This window comes from Lissotriton helveticus, chromosome 2_1, assembly GCF_964261635.1.
Source record: "Lissotriton helveticus chromosome 2_1, aLisHel1.1, whole genome shotgun sequence".
NCBI lineage: Eukaryota > Metazoa > Chordata > Amphibia > Caudata > Salamandridae > Lissotriton > Lissotriton helveticus.
The window spans coordinates 1,390,231,020-1,390,251,820 of NC_136059.1; the positions used below are offsets into that span (position 1 = coordinate 1,390,231,020).

Genomic DNA, 20,801 nt, shown 5'->3' on the forward strand with positions numbered 1-20,801 from the left:
TTCTTGTCAGGAGACAGCTGGAGACAGACTCTTATTGAACCAAATTAAATTGTAACCTCATCTTGATGTCTACTGAGACAGTTCAAATCTATGCAAAGGTTCTATTAAAAAGGGTGTGGCCGATAAAAGGGGATTTACCACTCAGTTGTCTGAAATTATAGACAGAAAGGGGTGATTTCTTTCACACTGGCGAAGCTGTACAGCGCTTTAGGCATTTTGGATGGGGAGTGTCGTTTCCAAAATGTTAGGATGACAGCTAACCTTAAGGCAGTGTTAAGGGTTCTCTTTGCGAACATGGACGGTAAAAGCGGCTTCCAAGCAGTGTGTGTAGCTTTAGAGAAATGATGGTTAAATGGAATACTAGAAAGGCCGGTTCGGCTTTTCTTGTCAGGAGACAGCTGGCAAGCTAAACTTAATTTTATTTGTCGAGTAACATAATCATTACACTTTACATGAAACAAATGTACAACATCTAAAAACGAACCAGTATATAACACATTTTGCCAAATAAGGACTAGATTGCACAACATTTTTCGTAAACTAACTCATTGTAGACGCACATGATTAGAGCATGATTATGGATGTCGTTGGGTTTCAAATAAATCCAAAGGTATACACTTTAAGATCTACTAAAATCACAGTCATGTGTAGATGTCCAACTATAATTTAGCGGATGCTCTTCTCGTAGAAATATGCCCATTTACGATTATTTCAAAATGTGCAAATGCACCATAACGTTTTTCTTCCCTGAGCACAAGCCCATTCTCACTAAGCCCTAGGGCAGATTTGTGTTGTTTGGGGATGTTTCACAAGGGCATATTTAGATTTAGAAAACTAAATTGAACATGGTGAATACTGGCAGAGTTATACACTTACGGCGTTTATCCCATTTCCATTTTTTACCGTCATGCCCCTTTAGTGTGAATATATTCCATGTTCCCAAAGTTACATCAGTAAAAAAATGAAGGATTTTCCCTTTCGTAAGTGGCGTATGGGCTTGTAAATTTTCACTAAAAACGTAAATGCTTTTTATGCGAAACTAATTTGTGTCTTTTAACTTAATGCCTCTCCAGCCAGCACATAATTTAAAAAATAAGATTAATCTCTAGACAAATTGGTCAGTTTGATAGACCCTCCATTCCCACGTTTTTTTTGGCAGAGCCAAAGTCTTACTAAATTGAAATGCACGTTCCTTTGACCCTTCTCCTCACTTCTGAGCTTCCACATATGTCGTTGGACCAAAAGCAAACAAAATGTCAGCACTTCTGTGTATTGTGATTTTCCACAAAATCATTGAGTAACAGTGCAGGTGTTAACATTCTGGTTTTGTTAAGTACAGTACATCACATCTTTTTAGCCATTGCCGGAATGGTGAACAGAGCTGATGGGCTTTACTCTAAGCACTTCTGCAAAGCCTTCTCCAAACCAACAAGTGATGTGAACCATGTCCAGTGTGAAGTAATATAGACGGTCCTCGCAGCGCTTCCTCCTGTATACGGAGCGAGGGTCGGCGGCTAACAATGTTGTTATGGCACGCTTTGCTTCTTCTGTGGACTGCAAATATTTAAATGGCGTTTTTTCAGGATCTGTATAGTAAAAAGACAAAGCAAATATAATGCTAAACCGAGGAGCACAATATGTTCACTTCGAACGGTTGTTAAATTATCCTTCCTTCTAAATACAACTACTTCTGTTTGTAACGAGAGATTACTATACGTACACATAGGTCTGGGCATGCCTTTCAATTAATACACTGAGACAGATTCACTAAAGTGCTTACCTTGCTTAAAACATGCTTAAAAGGTCTTAAGCTAAGGAAACTATCAATATAATTCAGAAGCCCTTTAGTGTGAATGACTTGGGTACTCCTCTTCACTTGGGTGTGAATTGTTTGTGAAGCCCCTCACCCCACACACACACAAAATCCCCCCCACACCTGAAGCTTCTCGCCCCTTCAATTCCGGCACATTTTATTTACTTATTTCAGCAAGGGTTCAGCAGCTGCACATTGCTACATGCAGATCTCTTGCCCAGGAGTTGCTCTTTGGACCTCTTTCTTGTGAGACTATTTTTAGGTCGAGCCTCAACAGCGCATGCGTTGTCTGCAAGACCTGATGTATCTCTTCTATGGACTTTTGTCACACCTGCCAAATGCCATTGGTTCTTTCTTGTGCCATTCTGAAATGATGGCTTTTTATTGGCCCATTCCCCTCAATTCTCCCTCCTTCCAGCGCTTGTTTCAGTGGAGGCGATTTCACTAAGTGACTCCTTTCGTTGGCCATCACAGCTCCCTCCAGCACAGCGCGCGTGATGGCCCCCCCTCCCATCTGGGCATCGCAGTCTGTTACAGACTGAAACTGTCTGTGGACTTTTGGTTGGCACAGGGATTATCGCAACACACACGATTTACTTTAATAAACAAAGAGTTTTAACATGCTGTTGATAGCGCTAATTCAACCGCAATGTATCGGAGCCCATTATGTGAACACCAGTTGCTTCACAAGCGGGTTATCGCATACAAACACGATTTACTTTAAAAACAATGCATTTTAACATGCTGGGCATTTTAACATGCTGGTAATAGCGCTAACTCAACCGTAAGGTATCAGAGCCCATTACGTGAGCATCAATTGCTTTACAAGGGGACACATTCATTTATAGGCACAGGGCGATACATGTATTGGAATCACAGGATGTTTGAGTGTCCGTGCCGGGACTCGAACCAGGTTCCTCCAGCTTCGAAGTCAGATGCTCTAGCCGTTCTGCTGTGTTGCTGTACAGCCAAGTACATGTATATTCCGGAGCTCTTATTGAAGTGCTTCTGTGCTGACAGATGAGGGTGCCATGACAAGCAACACCGACAAGTGTGTGGGGCCGCAAGACCTGAAAGAGCTGAGCGATGATTTCCTGCCACAAGAAGGCTACATGGGGTCAGCATAGGGGCGCGATCTGTGTGGATTTCTGCAAAGGACCCCCTAGTATCGTCTGCATTGCTGATGCCATGTTTAACTATCTGATTCGCTCGGAAATCACTGCTCAATAAGTGATTCCATACTATTCACATTACGGTATGTGCACTTTTGCATAGGGCTGCTATCATTTTTTAGTAGTACAGGCTTGTTTTATTTTGGTATCGCGGCCATTCATAAAATGCATAAAAAAGTAAGGGAAAGGTAACTCGGAGTTCAATGGGTTGGGTACAGTGATTGTGGGGGTGGGGCCTGACATATGGCTGAAAATAATACAACATTATGTAACTAATCTGCTGGTCTTTCAACCACAGGTAAATTACATTTATTTATAGTGCTAGAAGGTCGCAGCCTGTGCATGAAAGCATTGTGACATAAGCAAGACATCAACAAGAAGCTTCAAATGACTTAATCAAATAAGGCCATATACTGGCTCGAAAGCTGCCTTTAGATGTGCTGTGGTAAGATAGCTAGTTTCTCCTTTCATTGCCGGCCTACCCCTTAGCTTCACAGTAGCGTAGACCACCCCGCATTCCCTTCTCTAACAAATAGGGGAGCCTCCAGCATTACATTGACCATTAAGGAAGAGAAGCTTTTTTAAACAAAAAGTAGGGAACTGTTTTTGTAAAATTAAAATAGATTTGGAACGCCGTTTCGAACAGATCAAGGGCACTTCATCCACATAGACTAGGCCCAGCTAGAAAAGGGATTCATGTTGGTCTCTACCTCACACTCACTGCTTCCTCCATGATCTACCCTCTAATATCACACCCTGAAACCATTCCAAGTGACAAGAACTTGGCTATTGGGAAGAGAGGCAGTGCCGTGTAAGACTCCTTTGTTCCTTGACCCAAACCCAAACTTTAGCACAAGAGGTGACTAACATGAGTGCCGTCTTTGATGGGGGTGGGAGTGATGCAACTTGGCCCTCATTTCTCGAGGACCAGAAAAACTATGAAAGACACACGCCGAGTACCATTGACGATTGGCCTTTCAGGGCTAAAACTGAGATTTACGAACTGTCATTATTCAACAAAATATTTAACTTGGTACTTATGGAAGAGTCATTCTAACGTTAAGAGTTCACCGGGACTGGATATGATTTCATTTCTGTGAACCGCGAAGGAAAATGAATTCCTCCAGATGAGAAACACGCTCCACTTCTCTCTTCCTTTTCATCTGCATTTTTAATAGAATATTTTGGCAAAACCAGACAGTCAGAAATAAAGCCACTAAAACTGATCAGATCTGTAGTAATGATATCATCACTTGAAGTCTTGTTGTGAGAGGACGTTTCCAGCAAGTGTGTGTGACGTCGGATGTGGCCCTATAGTGAGCGCTACCCAGGCGTGTGGTGTCAGCTAGCTCATTTTATGTCATTTGTGGTGATGGGAAATGTGGTCCCAGCTCACATATCTGAGTGGCTGATGCTGGAGGGAGTTCCCTGGTTAGGTCGAGCATCAGCTCTGACCTGTTGTATCTCTCTGAGGGGCTATGGCAAACCCACCCATTGTCATTGGCAGTTAGCTGTGCCATTCATACATGCTGGCTACTGTTTAATTTGTTACTGTAATTGTCTCTCCTTTGTGTGGCTCCTTCCTCCCATGGCGATTTCACTAATGGTTTCTTTTGGTTCTCCCTTTTCATTTGCAGCAGTTCCCTGGCTCAGTGCGGCACCTGATTCATGGACAACGCACTTTATTTTTCACACATGCTCTCTGCCCTCCCCCTTATTTGGTTTTGTTTTCATATGTTATGTTATGTTATGTTATGTTATGTTATGTTATACAAGGGTTTTATATAGCGTGCGGCTACTCGAAGGAGTGTCCCGACGCTTTGAATTGCACACTAATCTCATAACACAACAGGGAAAATAAATAAAAGAAAAACCAGAAAAAGAGAAAACCTAATGGGGGCCAGAACTAAGAAGTAAAAAGCCAGGTTTTGAGCCCTTTCCTAAAGGCCAACAAATTAGGAATGCTGCGCAGGGACACAGGCAGTTTATTCCACAACTGTGGCGCTAGTAGTTTAAAAGAGCGGCCACCGATGCGAGCTCTCTTCACACGAGGAACCGCCGCAAGAGACAGGGTTTCAGACCTGAGCGACCTGGCAGGAAGGTAAAACGTCAACCTTTTCTGAAGGTATTTTGCTCCGGAGGCGTGCAAGGCTTTGTGTGCCAGGGTGAGAGTCTTAAAAATTATCCGCTTCCGGACAGGGAGCCAGTGCAGAGCCTCCAGGAGGCCCGAGGCTCTAGCACGGCGAGAAAGTCCAAAGATGGCACGTGCTGCCGAATTCTGGACAACCTGTAGCCGTTGGAGCAGGTATTCTGGCAGGCCGAGATAGAGGACGTTGGAATAGTCAATTCTCGAGCCAATAATCGCCTGCACCGTGATCTTCCTATGTTCCTCCGATAGCAGGGGAAGGAACTTGCGTAGCATCCGAAGTAGGCCAAAGCAGGTGCCAGTAAGACCGATTACCTGTGAGCGTAGTGTGAGGCCATTGTCGATCTTAATCCCAAGGTTTTTAGCTACCTGGGACGAACTTGCTGGTGGAAACATGTTCTCAGGCCACCACACTTTCCAGTCCGGATCCGAACTGCACCCAAAAAAGAGGACCTCGGATTTATCCGAGTTGCACTTGAGGCTGTTATGATGGAACCATTGAAACACAGCCTCAAGGCAACCCTGGATCCTACCTCCATCGAAGTCCGCACCCCTCTCACAGGTGAAGAGGAGCTGGGTGTCCTACTTTGTTTAGTATCCACATGTATCTGTCATGAAACCATTGTTTACATTTAATTACAATTATTATGCTATAGTTCTTAAGTACAGCGAGCGGTGATTAGTCTTAATTTTATTCTTAAAACATTTTCGTATAATCTATTAATGGGGTTTGGGCATCTACTGTAACCCGAGCAACTACTCAACATTGCCGGACTGTCAGACTGCAATGGCGACAGCTTTTTAACCATTGGTATGGACCATTTGATAGTCATACCTTTATCTCCATAGCCTCCAGCACATGGGTGACTATTCAAACATACACCAGACTCAGCTTTTCTGGTCCATTCTTTTTTTATGATGTCGAGCCTAGTGTAAACCAATATTTCCTCCTGTTGTTGCTGTGAAACCTCTCTCTGCTGTCACTCACAGCCAAGATTCCACAGAGGATATATTTCAGTCATGAAAACATTTCCTGATGCAGCCAGCAAGTTTTGGGAAGTAAATTAAATATTGACAGGTTTTGTGCATGTTTTAAGGACCCGGTGCTGGGCTCTAGGGAAGCAGAGAGGAAGTTTTTAAGGATCTCTTGCAAGTTCACATGGGCCCCACATACATAAATTCAAGTTTATTACAGGAAAGCACCGCAGCGTTAGTAATAATTGCATATTCTTTATTAACTTGTTTTATGTAGGCGTTTCGGGTAGGTTCTTGTAGGCGATTGTGCTTATTTGCCACATTGGGCGTGGCAGTAAAATGTAGGAGAGCAGCACCCTAGAGTTCTCCCTTAAATATCAGTCTTGGCGATCTCGCAGAGCCATGGGCTGAGGGTGGGGCGGGATTGCTCATGAGGTAGTGTTGGAGAGCCAAGGTCTGAAGAATTCCAATGTGCCCCTAGTTCAGTGGGTCATTGTGGCCTGAAGCTGTAGTTTCACACCCGCTTTGCCTGTATGTGGGATTTACGCCAGCATGGCCAGTCCAACTTGAAGTGCAATGAGTTTTGCTGCTTTGTGCAAGTCAGTGAGCTGGTTAAGGTAGTCTGTGCAGGAGGCTGAAGCTTTGCGATGCCGTGGGTGCGGTGCTGCAAGGTCTTCTGAGGCTGCAGTTAACAGAGGCACTTCTGCTCTCGCTGCCGGGGAGACACTTGCTAGATTTAGAGTATGGTGCTCCTACCCTGACACCCAAGGGCATTGGGTTTGCCGGAGAGTAAACAGGCATTGTTCTTAGTTACACATCTGTCTGAATGGTGAACTGTAGGCAATACAAAGTGCCAGTGCCACTGGCTTCAGATTGCAAGAATATAATTGCTGTGGCACTTGGCATGCAGAGATTTCAAGTTGCTTCTTTGTCTGGTGTAAGCAGATCTCAAAGCTCAGTTCTTTTTTGCTTTCTGGTACTGTAGCAAGTCATTTGTTTGGTAAACTCCACATTAAACATGCAGCAGTGCAATGTAACTGTAGGACAACATACTTAGGGCCATATGTAGGTAAACTACATTTACCGATTCTAAAATACCGAATTTTACCGATTCGGTATTTTAGAATCGGTAAATGCAATGTAGGTAAAAATTCGGTAAGTATTACCGAATCGGTACGATTCGGTATTTACCGAATCGGTATTTATCGATTCGGTAATTCCCATTCATTCCTATGGGCCTGGAGGCCCATAAGAATGAATGGGAATGAATGGGAATGGGAATGGGAATTACCGAATCGGTAAATACCAATTCGGTAAAAGGGGGAACACATTGAAGGGTGGCAGGGTGTCACTTTGACACCCTGTTGCACCCCTCAATAGTGCATGGGTGCCCTTGTGGCACACATACATGCCCTAAGGGCATGTGTGTCTGCCACATGTCACTGTTTCAAATTGCAAAAAATTGCTTCTTTTAGGGTTTTCGATATTTACCACCAACTTGTAGTTGGTGGTAAATAACGAATCCTAAAATGGGAAAAGCACTCATTTGAGTGCTCCCTACATTACGGATTCGGTAATTTACCGAATCGGTATGTTAAGAATTCGGTAATTTACTGATTCCTTAAGTTACCGATTCTGTAAAATACAGAATCCTACAATCATGCCACCTACATCTGAAAAGCCTAATACCGGTCGGTAACGGCCTAAATTCGGTAATTTCAGCAGTTACCGACCGGTATTAGGCTACCTACATCTGGCCCTTACTCCCTAAATGGGGCACGTTGGGGGATTTGAACTTGTGCCCTATGTTCATCATGAAGTAGCTACTTATTGGGTTGCTACCTAGTCAGCATCTTTTCTAGAATCCGTGCATCGATTTAGTAAAAACATGTGCTGTATTTACTGGAGGACTCTGGCAACAACATTTAACGTAGCTTGACTCCTTCTACATGGATGTGAATGTTTCAACTTCACCACAATAAATCTGTGCAGATTTAAATTTTCTCAAGTTTTGGACATTTTTGGGTTGTTAGCTGCTTTGTGTAACATCTCCTTTATCACTGTCTCATAGAACATTTTAGGCATTTCAGAGCAGAAATTTGCTGAATCCAGTTGATAGCTAAATACTCATAAGACCCCAAAGGCGAGATCGACTGCAATGCAAATGCTTGTTTTTTTATACTACGGAAGCTGCACGCTGATTTCTTTACAAATACACACACACATACAGATATATAGATCTATATATTGTCACTGTGTAGTTATAGATCTGACTGTGCTTCCATTGAAAAGGCATTTTTTGATTTGTCTATAACTTTGACACAGTGGACGGATTTGCATAAAACATGGCAATCGGTGTGAGTTATTGTGTGTGTTGAGCCGTTTATAACCATTGCCAGTGAATTTTGGTAGCTTTAAGCATTTGAGCACAAACCATAACTATGTTTTTTTTTAAGTGCCCCCCCCCCCCCCAGTGAAAGTATATAGGATATAGTACCCCCTTCTGTACTTTTATAAGGATGTTGCAAGTCACCTCAGAGTTCAGTGTGACAATATAGATTGCGGAGTTACTTTACAAGGTTATGGAACTCTTAGTTGACGTGCAATATCCATCTAATTTACAGCAGGGGGTACTATATTTTTCAATAATTCACACGATAACCCTTACCTAAAACTACTTATATACTTGATGTGGTACTATTTCATACAAAATATTTAGGATGTTTTTAAACTTGAAGAACACAATCTGAACAACTAGTGTAACATTAAACATACCATAAAGCAGTTAGATTTGTTGCAAAAATATGCTTTAAACAGTTTAGGACATGGCAAATAAAAAAATAAAAAACACTATAGCTTAGAATGTATGAAGACCTGTAGAAAGAGTCTGTTTCCTACACTGAACATCTAAAAAACGTGGCAGAAGAAGGAAAAGTCACGTTCTGCTCCCTAGATAGAGGTGAATCATCTCTACTAATCCTACTTGACCTCTCGGCTGCTTTTGATACTGTCCACCATCCCACCCTTCTCAACACTCTCAAAAATCGATTTGGCGTTTAAGGCACTGTATTCAATTGGTTCTCCTCGTTCCTTCAAAATAGATCACAGCAAATCAAGCTCAACCACTACCTCTCTAATCCACAACCTGTCTCACTCGGTGTCCCTCAAGGATCCATCCTCTCCCCAACCCTATTTAATCTTTTCATGGAACCACTCACTCTCATTCTCAAACAAGCCAAAATCAGTTACCACCTTTATGCTGACGACACCCAACTATACTACAAGATCAAATCTCACAATGACATTCTTCACCTCAATGACACCTTGACTAGAGTTCAAGCATGGTTCCATCTAAATCATCTAAAACTGAATCCGAAAAAAACTGAAATCATCCTTTTCACTCCCAAAAACAATTCCCTTCCCATTCAACTCTGGATCAACGATATCAAAGCACTTAATTGCTCCCTCTCCACCTCTAATTCTGTGAAATCCCTAGGCATCAGCATTGACCAAAATCTTAACCTCATCCCCCACATTAAAAATGCAGCCAAAAGTGCTCTTTACACCCTTCACCACCTCAAAAAAATCAAACCTTTTATTCCAGCTGATGATTTTAGAACCGTTGTCCAATCGCTTGTCCTTTCCAGGATTGACTATGGCAACGCCACACTTGCCGGCACACTAAAGTCCATCTTGCACCGATTAAATCTGTTCTCAATCCAGCCGCTAGACTTATCTCTGACTGTAAAAGATTTGACCACATCTCCCCCGTCCTCAAAAATCTCAACTGGCGGGGGCGTGGCCGAGACAGCGATGTGAGAAGACGTGTCTCGAGCGAGCTCCGTTACCCCGCTGCTTTCTTGAGCCTGTATAAGCGGAGTTTTCGGGGGGCACACACTCCTGGTGACCCTCTGTGTACCGCTGGACCTGTTGAGGTCCCTCTCTGGTGGTGATCTACGGCTGGAAGCCCACACGCGGCAGCGGCATCAAAATCCGGAGCCCCTAAGACCGGCCGTTGGCCGCCATCTTACAACAGGGCCTGCTGCCGGGCCGCTTGGATCGGCCCCCACGGCAACGACCAACACTGTGGTCCGGGTGAGGCACCGGTGCACCCCTGACCCCTCCTGTGGCTCCACTGCAACGGAACCGGCCTGACGCCATAGGGGACGTGCCGGTACTGTCGGGGCCGGACTGCCGAAGGCGGGACACACAGCAGCTGCCCGGGCACTAAGACCGCGCGAGTCCCCGGCTTGAGCCGGAGCACCAGGCCCGACCCAGAGGGATCGCCGGAGACCTCCCGCCTGCGGGCCCTGGCCGCGGCCCCCCCCCGCCCACCATCGGACTCCTCCGGCGGCCACCATCTCCCGGGGACCCGGGGACATCGAGGCCCGGCCGCGGGCCTGCCCGCCATTCTGCCTTCTTGGTGGGGGACTGGCCCCAGCATACGGAAGATCCCTGCCGGGGTGGATGGACTGAACAGAGCTCCCGCCGCTGCACACCGGTAAGGCCTGCGCCCTGGGGGCCCTCAGCACAGCCGCCCTCGCCCCCTGGCTCCCTCTTCGACGCGGCCCGCCCCTGCCGGACCTTGTGAGCTGCTGACTTGGCGACCCTACTGCGCACCCACGGGGACTCCGGGGGCCTCCACCGTCACCCTCCTCTGCTCCTGGGACTCTTGCAGCTGGGGTGATTCCCGGGGGCCCTCATTGACACGGCCAACTGGGCACCGAGCCCGGCCCAACGTGGGACGCCTGCCGCCATCACCCCCCAGACGCCTCTCCGGCCTATTAGCTGCAACACCCCCCTGGCTGCACTGCCTGCCCCCGCTCACGCGCCTGGCCTGGCGCCCGGGGGGAGGCCCGACCCTGCGTCCCGGGTGAGGCTCCGGAACACCCCTGCTCCCACCCGTGGGGCTCCCTGCACCAGCGGAACCAGCCTGTCGCCGGCGGAGGCGCGCCGGAGCTGTTGAGGCCGGGCCGCCACACGGCGGCGGCCTGGACGCCGCGCCTGCGCGAGCCCCCGGCTTCGGCGGGAAGAACAGGCCCAGACCCGAGGACTTGCCAGCGGACCCTGCCCACGAGCCCTTGCTCCATCGCCCGTCGCTGGACCCACTCGGTGAGCTGCAGCGCGCTGACCTCCTTCCCCCCCCCCCCCCTGCTGCCTTCCCGGGGGGCCCGGCGGTGGCGGGGCTTGGCGGTTGGCCTACCCGCCATTTTCCTCCTCGGCTGAGGGCTGATCCCGCTGTCGGACGATCCTTGCTGGAGTGCCCCCGGCTGCCCTGGACTCACTGGCGGTGTACAAGCGGACCCTGAGCCTTGGTGAACCCCGTATCTTCTGCCCAAATCCTCTGACCACCTCCCTGCTAAGGCCCCGCCAAAGCCTGGTGGGCCGCAGACTGGGCACACCTGCCGCGGCCAAGCGGGGACCCCGGGAGCCTTTGCCTTCTGCTTTCCCCGGCGCTGGACTTCCCGCAGCTAGGGAGCTGTGACGCCTGGGGTGCCTTCCTGGATAATCCTCGACTGTTGTGGAGGGGCTGGCTAGACGCTGCTCTGGGAACAGGCCCTGACCTTGGTGGGACGAGGGGACTGAGCCTGGCCGAGACTCTTTGGGAGGCCCCCGCCTGTGGGCCCCAGACGCGATCTGCTATGGGACACCTGTAGTCATCACGCACCTAACGCCTATCCTGCCTCATTGCTACCTTGCCTCCCAGGTCGCTGCTCCCGCCCCGGCGGCCCCACCACATTCTGGACTCCTTTAACTTGAGTGCGCCCCACACCTTACTAGAGGACGGACCTGGCTACAGGCAACGTGGGCAGCGGCACGCATTGCCATCTCCTGCATCGTGACCTTGGGCCCTAGATCGTGGGACCCGGGCAGCTACACCGCAGGGCATCAGTGCATCCTCCCTCGAAGCAACCCCCACCTCGACCCGGCGACTGTGTGTGGAAGCCGATCCTGTCCCCCACTGCCCCGTGCCGCCGTGCGTGGACCATGACTCGCGGCAAGGGGACCAAGCTGGAACCCCCGCCCACGACGACCAGAGGGGCATCAGTAGCTTCTATGTGGGGCAAGGCGGGCTCCCCGCCGTCTTCCGGAGGCCCCTCATCGGCGTCAGGGGGAAGACCCCCGCCGCCGTCCGACTCTCCACCGGTGACGCAGGCCTTCATGACCTCCTTCATGGCCGATCTGAAGACGGAGATTGGATCCCTCAGGACGGAGGTCCACACCTGCGTCAAAGAAATGCGCAGGGAAGTCACTGACCTTGGAGATCGAGTCGACGGCCTGGAGAAAACGGTCGACTCCCGCACCGAAGATCTGGAGCAGATCTGGCAGAGAGTGGCGACCCTTGAGGAACAACACATCCAGCTTCAGATTAAGCAGGAGGACCTGGAAAACAGGGGAAGACGCAATAACCTCCGCATACGGGGCGTGCCACTTGGAGAAGAGGGGACTAATACCATGGCCTATGTGGCCCTGCTCTTGCAAGCGGTGTGGGGCGAGGAGGACGCCCCCCCGCCGCGCCTCGACCGTGCACACCGGGTCTTTGGAGCGGGAGGAAAGGCAGGCCTCATACCTGACATCGTCACTAGACTCCACTACTTTACTGAGAAGGAGGCCATTCTGAAGGTAGCTAGGGACAATCCGGACCTGCGGTACGAAGGCCACAAAATCCAGATCTACCAAGACTTGGCCCCCACAACACTCCACAGGAGAAAGGTCTTTCGCCCGATCACCGAGAGGCTCCGGACCCTCAACGTCCCCTACCAGTGGGGCCACCCCTTTGCTCTCATCTTCAAGTGGGAGGGCAAGCGTAGGGCTCTCCGGTCCTACCGAGAAGCGGCGCACCTGCTAAGCATGCCGGAGTCCCCGGACCACAGCCCGACTCGCCCCCCCCGCTCGGAGAGGGGCCCCCCGCGCCCAGATTGGTCCACTGTGCGCCCCCGACGAAGGTCCCCTCCAGTGGACGCGCTCTCTACTTCTCAGTCCAAACAGGACATTATCGCACACATCCGCTCCCTTGAGGGCGACCGCGAGGGACAGGCCTCCCAGCTCCTCGCTCCTGGCTCGGAGGGTGGGGATCGCCCCTCAACGCCGGATGGCTGCTGATCGCTGCTGTTGTATTACATGCTACCCTGGGCGTTCGCTTGCCAGCTGGGCGCTTGGTCTTACCCTCTTTCATCACGGTGGCCTGATCCCAATGCTCTAGAAATGGACAACACTCTTTGCTTCTCCCAGGCCGAGCGCTGCACCGCTGAGCTCCAAACCGGGTCGAATGGACCCCATGGCCCGGCACACCCCCCCGAACTACCTTGATGCAGCGGGGTAGACGGGCTCCGAGACGACTTGTTTGAACACTACTTTCCCAGATCTCCGCTCCCTCCCTTTGTCCCGTAGGAAGTGACATTCCTGAGTTCATCCTAACCCTCGGGTAGAGGATGTCCGGTACCTGGGACACTGTACACTGGGCCCGTTGGCCTGTTTTGGTTCTCTTCCCCCTCTGCGCCTTTTCTTCTTTCTTTCTCTCCTCTCTTCCTGCTTCCCCCTTACACACCCCCCTCTTTCTGTTCCTTCCCCGCGCTTGCGGAGGGGTGGCATGGTGGGTCCTGCGGGAGTTACCGCGCTGGCGACGAGTTGCCGCTTCTGCTGTCCCGCTCGCGGGGAGGTCTGCTAGGCCGGGATCTGTGCGACTCCAAACCCCCTTAGCGCTATGACAGCAAACATCCCTGCACCCTTGAAGGTCCTTTCTCTTAACGTCAAGGGGCTCAACTCTCCCAACAAGCGAAGGCAAGTATGGCGCTATCTCCTACACCACTCCCCCGACATTGTTCTCCTCCAGGAGACACACCTCCTCAGGGGAGACATCAAACGCATGACACACCCTAGGTACCCCACACAGTTCTGGGCATCCTCTGACACCAAGACGGCGGGGGTGGCAATCCTCTGTAGGGCTGGCATTAGGCGGGGACCCGTGAAACCCTTTAAGAGCACTGACGGGCGCTTCCTCCGAACCACGGTACAGATAGGCTGTGCACAGTTCACTCTAGGGTGTGTGTATGCACCCAACCAGTCACAGGACAAGTACCTCCAGGCATTACTGCGGGAACACTTCCCAATGGGCGACGCTAATACAATCCTGGGCGGTGACTTCAATCTTGTTTGGGACCCCGAGCTAGACCGCGCGGGCGCCCCCTTTAACGGCGCGGGAGCGATGTCTTCTACCCTCAAGACGCAGCTTACGGACCTGGGTCTCGTGGACATATGGCGCTACCATAACCCGGGGTCCCGAGATTACTCCTTCTACTCGCATTCCCACCGGACGTACTCCCGTATCGACTATCTGTTTACCTCTCTTGAACTGACCCGAGACTCCTTAGCTGTTGCTATATCCGACATCTCCCTGTCGGACCACGCCCACGTGGAGCTGTTACTGCAGGACCCCCAGGCTCGTGCCACTCGCGAACGCAGGTGGGTGCTCCCGCCGGGAGTCCTTCGAGACCCGGATGACGTTGCCAGCATCCGTGACGCCATAGACTCGTATTTCACCATTAACGACACCCCTGACATGCCCTTTCACACGGTGTGGGACGCCTTCAAGGCCACCTTTCGGGGCCACATCACTTCCTTGGCGGCGGCACGGAGGAAAGAGGTGTTCAAGTTGGAGACTGACCTGGCCAGCGAGATCAAGCTGGCGGAGGCCCAGGATCGGGACGCCCCCACTCGGGCGACAAAGAGAGCCCTTGCCAATCTCAGGGGGCAACTTCGCGCCCTGCGCACTAACAAGGCGGAATTCTCCCTGCTGGCGCTCAAGCAACGGTATTATGAGGGAGGGGACAAAGTGGGTCGCCTACTGGCAGGCAGACTGCGGGCGCGCGCCGCTAGGGCCCACATCGCTAATGTCAAGCGGCAGGATGGCACCCGTGCCACCTCTGAGAGGGCCAAACAGGCTGCGTTCCTTGAGTATTACTCCTCTCTATACGCCGAGGAGCCCACTTCTGCGGAGGCGCGGGAGGCCGTGCTCGCGAACTTTGAGGGATCCCCGCTGTCCCCGGCGTGTGCAGCCACGTTGGAGGACCCCCTGCGGGAGGAGGAAGTGACAGAGGCTATAGGGAACCTCCCCGTGGGGAAAACCCCGGGGCCGGATGGCCTGCCATTGGCCTTCTATCGCCTGTTCCTGACCCAGCTCCGCCCGCATCTACTGCGCCTCTATGGATCCTTTTCTGACACTATCGGCCCGTCCCCCGATATGGGCATGGCGGAAATAGCCTTAATCCCCAAACCTGGGAAGGACCCCGACTTGTGTGCTTCCTATCGCCCCATCGCCCTCCTTAACACCGATCTTAAGATTTACACTAAGATCCTGGCCAAACGGCTGGATCCACATATGCCGGGTCTGGTGAACCCGGACCAGGTGGGTTTTATACGAGACCGCCAGGGGGCCGATAATGTTCGCAGGTTGGCACACTTGGTGGGAAAGGTACACCATTGGAAAATCCCGGCCTGCCTCCTCTCGCTAGACGCGGAAAAGGCCTTCGATCGGGTCGACTGGACCTTCCTGAGGGCGGTCCTTGAGAAGCTGGGTCTTGGCCCTACCATGATCTCCAGGTGCATGGCCCCTTACATTGGACCACAGGCTAGAATCCGGGTCAACGGCCAACTGACACCGCCGCTCTCGATCCACAGGGGTACGAGGCAGGGATGCCCGCTCTCGCCGCTCCTGTTCGCCCTGGCGGTCGAGCCGCTGGCGGAGTTGATTAGGCGTACCCCTGACATCCATGGCATCCCCCACGGGGGGCGTGCTAACAAAGTAGCGCTGTTCGCGGACGACCTGATCCTTACTCTCACGAACCCTCGAGTCTCACTCCCAGCGGTACACGACGCCCTCACGCTGTTCGAGCGGGCGGCTGGCCTTAAAATTAACCACACCAAATCTTGGGCGCTTAACCTCACCGTCCCCGAGGAGGAGGTCTGCCTGCTGAGGGAGGTCACGCCCTACCGTTGGGCAGATGAACACATCAAATACCTGGGTCTGGACCTCACTCCTCACCTCGACTCGTGGTCCTCGAAAAATTGGGCTGCTTGCCGAAAGGATGTCCTGGCGGACCTGCGGAAATGGAAACCCCTGATGATTTCCTGGTTAGGGCGGCTCAACGCAGTCAAGATGTCGATCCTCCCCCGCATTCTATATGTCTTCCAGTGCCTCCCCACCCCGATACCGATTCACTGCATCAAGACCCTCCAACGCGACCTCACGTCTTTCATATGGGGAGGCAAACGACCCCGGTTCTCACAGAAAGTCCTCATGGAGCCGAGGGACAGGGGCGGCCTAGCCTGCCCGAATCTTCTCCACTACTACTGGGCGGCACATCTCCGGTTCGTGATAGAATGGGGTGCACGCGAAAGCGACAAGCACTGGTTCCACATGGACCGAGTGGTTACGGGGCGCACCATATGGGACCTGCCTTGGTTACCGCGGGTGGCGCGCTCCAGAAGTGCATACATGGCGGTCCCCACGAGGACGGTTCTTGAAGTATGGGACAGAGTGGCAGTGTCCAAAGGTCTGACCACGTTCCCCTCTCCGCATACCCCCATTGCCGGCAACCCGCACTTTCCCCCTGCTGCTCAGACCCGGGCGTTCGAGAGCTGGACTCAAGGAGACTGCAGGGTTGCAGGAGATCTTTTTCTTTGTGGGTCGCCTAAATCGTGGCTGGACTGCAAAGAGGAGTTCAACCTCCCCTCGACTGCTAGCTTGCAGTATGCACAGCTGCGCCACTGGACCTTGGGAGATGACATGTGTCAGGCCGCTTCCAGGGCGCACACTCCATTTGAAAAGTTGGCACGCTCCCTCGGGGGACTGAAACGACTCATCTCCCAAATCTACAACATCTTGCAGCATCCCACCACTCCGCCTGCGCATCCCTACCAAAGGCAGTGGCAGACGGCAACTGGCACTGAGATCACGCCGTCTCAGTGGTCTAGGCTCTGGAACGACATCCCCAAAACTTACCGCAGCATCCCGCAGAGGGAAAATGCATACAAGATGTTAACACAATGGTACTACACCCCCCTGCGACTAAGCAAAATGTTCCCTGCCTCCTCACCGCTGTGCTGGAGATGTGGCACTGCGACTGGCGACTTCATACACATCTGGTGGTCGTGCCCTGCCCTGGCTGTCTTTTGGAAGGAGGTCCTCAGTCACATTAAAGAGGTGTTGGGTTTTCCCCTCCCTGAGGAGGTTTACACACTATTACTGGGTATACGACCCCCCACACTTAAAGCACTCACGCGCAGCGACTGGAACCTCACCCTCCACATGCTAGGCGCTGCCAAACAACTCATTGCACTATACTGGAAGCGGACTGAGGCACCGCCGATAGCTTCCTGGTTCGTGCCCCTCTGGCAGGTCCTGACCATGGAGCTGCTCACGGCACGGATACAATCAAGAGGGGTGCGATTCAAGGCAGTGTGGGAACCCCTCATGCGTCACCTGTGCTCCATAAGCTATGCCCGTCACATGCCTCCCAGGCTCCGCGCTTTGCAATTGTTCGAGGACGCCCTCATCCCTGCTGACCCAAGCAGACTAGGCTCATAGCCACTTCCCTCAATGCTGGTTTGCGTCTTATGCCTCCTGTGGGCGACCGCAGATACACCTCCATGGCCCCTCTCCACCTCACCCCTGCTCTTCCTTTTCCGACTTTCTCTTTTTCCTTGCCTTGCCACTCTGGCTTTCGCCCCCCTTTTGGGGCAGTTTGGCCCCTGTTGGGCCTTTGTTAATGTGACACCGCTGCTCTCCTTCCCATACGCGCCTCCCCCGTACTATGGCACATTGCCAGCAAATGGCCACCTCTTGCTTTCCACTCCCTTAGGCCACGCGGCCGGCCCCCTGGGGGTTGTAGGCAGGGCGCTGTGTTTAAGGATTCCACCCCACCTGGTTACCTGCTCCTATTATTGATTTCTATCTGCGCGGCCGGCCCCGATGAGGGGTTGTAGGCTTATCGCTGTGTTCACAATAAAAACAGATTTGAACAAAAAATCTCAACTGGCTCCCAATAGAAGGAAGATCCACCTACAAGATTGCCTGCATCACTCATAAAGCTCTTCACCAAACCACTCCCTCTTACCTTGCAGTCAAACTACAGAAAGCAGGGTGCTCCAGGTCCCTGAGGAGCACAAACTCCCTTGTCCTAATCCCTCCTAGACTCAAATGTAAAAAGACCCAATCCCGGGCATTTTCTGGTAACGCTCCTATGATTTGGAACTCTCTCCCCAAAGATCTTCGCTGCAACCCCTCTTACCCTCTCTTCAAAAAGGAACTCAAAGTACTTCTTCTCAACAAATATTGGTGTACCTAATGCCTTTGATCCTGAACTTGCTCACGCTTTACTCTTCCCCTACCCACTCCTTCCCCACACCCTCTCCCCCTTTCATTCTCCCTCCCCTCCACTGCACCCCCTTCTTTCTCCGATCTTTAAAACCTCATCTTCCCCTTTAATTTTATCTTTGTTTTCTTTGCTCTCATTGCTCTTCTGAATGCATTGCTACATCCCTTGTAAATTCGCTGCACATTGTTCAATTGTTTGTTATTTTCGATTATTATGTTTTACCTTCCCTGTAAAGCGCTCTGATACTCTTGGGTCCAGCAGCGCTATATAAAACCTTTGAAATAAATAAATAAATAAATAAAGTGCACTTTAATTATGCTCTGCAACCTGCCTTTCTACTTGGCAACTGGCTCTGGCAGCAGGCATTGTGAAGTCAGAATTCAATTGAAATACGTTGAGTGGATAAGCAACTAGAGAAGTCACACCTTGCCTGTGTTAGCCCTGACATCATTGGTGTGTGTTTCTCCAGTATTTCTGCCTTTACCTGCTGTGTTTCTGCTGTGTGTTAGATTTGGTTTTGCTTCTCTAGATGTTTTGGGCACTTTTGCCACTGCTGTTCAGTGCCAAAGTGCAAGTGCTCCCTTTTGTAAATTGTTATGTATTAGTGATTCAATTATTGGCATATTTGATTTACTAGTCAGTCCCTAGTACAGTGCACTCAGTGTGCCCAGGCCTTGTAAATCAAATGCTGCTGGTAGGCTTGCAGCACTGATTGTGCCACCTACACAAGAAGCCTTGCAACAAGGTCTCAGGCCTGCCATTACAGGGCCTGTGTGCTGTCTAGTACTGCCATGTCGACCTGGCCAGTGCACCCACTTGCCGGGCCCTAACCTTCCCCTTTCTTACATGTAAGTCACCCCTAAGGTACGCCCAAGGTACCAATGTGGGCAGGGTGTAGTGTATGTGAAAGGTAAGACATGCCCTGATGTGTGTGCCATGCCCTGATAGTGAAATACTGCCAATTTGGTTTTTCACAATTGTAAGGCTATCTGTCCCCATAGGATAGAAAAGGGAGTTTGCTTATAACATCTTATGAGCATTACTGCCCATGGGAACAAGATAGGAAAGGAAAGTTTGATATGCCTGTACTCAGAATGTTAAGATGCATCTTTTAGTGAGGATGATTTTTACATTCTGGGTTTGAAAATGCCACTTTTAGAAAGTAGGTATTTCTTGTCAAACCATCTAGTGTGCCTCTGCTAGGTTGTGTATTGACTGTCTGGCTTTTGAATGACAGGGGCTGGGGATGTGCATTCTGTACAGACAGCCACTTGGGGGTTTAGGTGTGGCCTTCCTTTCCAGGGCGAGCCAGGGCTGGGTGAATAGACCTACGCTGCATTCAGAGTAGGGGGAGGAGATTTATTTTACACCTGAATGAGCCTGGTCTGCCTTAGACAATGCTGTCTCCAACTCCTGTCAGGAAGCTGCACCAGAGAGGACAGAACTGGTTTGGGCTGGGCAAAGAGCTTCTCTGTCACAGTGAACAAAGGATTTTGTATTATAAAAAGAGGGGCCCAGACCCCAGACATTTAGATCATTCTGGGAATCAAGAGGAACCTTGGCCAAGGAGAAGAACTGGAGAAACTGAGGAGGAATACTGCCTCTGTGCTGTCTGGAGTTGGCCTGCAGTGGCTACTTTCTGCCAAGGAAAGAGGAAGGACTTTGCTGTGTGCTTTGTCCCATGCTTGAGGAAGATCTACAAGGGCTTAAAATAGAACTGGTCTCCTGTTCTGAAGTCTCAGGGACACAAAGACTTATTTCCCTGAACTCCTTTGCAGGGAGTTCTGACCTGCTGAGAGGTGTCTGTTAATGTCCTGGACCTCTGGAGGTTGTTTGGGGACTGGAAACTGCAAGAACTGTGAACGTCGATGCATCGCCTGTTTCCGACACACTGCAGCGGTGCAAGAAGAATTTTCTTTCCGACGCATTGCCGCCACCGAAGAATCGCATCATCGCCTGCTCGTGGCTGAAGTGTCTGCTGTGCAAAAAATCCTGTGCACCGATCTCTGACGTCCGAGATCACTGATTCTGACACAGGCACTGTTGGGAAGCGGCTGAAATCATCGCAGTGCTTCCCGGGTCTTCACGCATTGTACCGGATCTGCATACATCGCATTCAAGCGTCAAGTCTGTCGCATCGTTGGAGGACGCAGTATGAAACAGACGCATCACCGCCCCACGCACTAAAAAACCGACGCATAACTACCTCTCCGGTAAGGAACCAACACATCACCTTCCCTGCGCAGCAGTAAGGAACCGACGCATCACCTTTCCCGGAGCAAGGAACCGATGCATCACCTTCCCTACGACCCGTTTGC

General features: G+C 50.9%; 1 protein-coding gene across 1 annotated transcript in view; it reads right to left on the reverse strand.

The window, feature by feature from the left end:
* Positions 1-401: 401 nt before the first annotated feature.
* The window catches only part of TRMO (tRNA methyltransferase O), a 221,092-nt gene continuing 200,692 nt past the window's right edge, over positions 402-20,801 (reverse strand). The window contains exon 5 of the mRNA XM_078676327.1: positions 402-1,586. Coding sequence (XP_078532453.1) covers positions 1,354-1,586 — 233 coding nt within the window. The 3' untranslated portion in view covers positions 402-1,353. The remainder of the gene's footprint in view (positions 1,587-20,801) is intronic.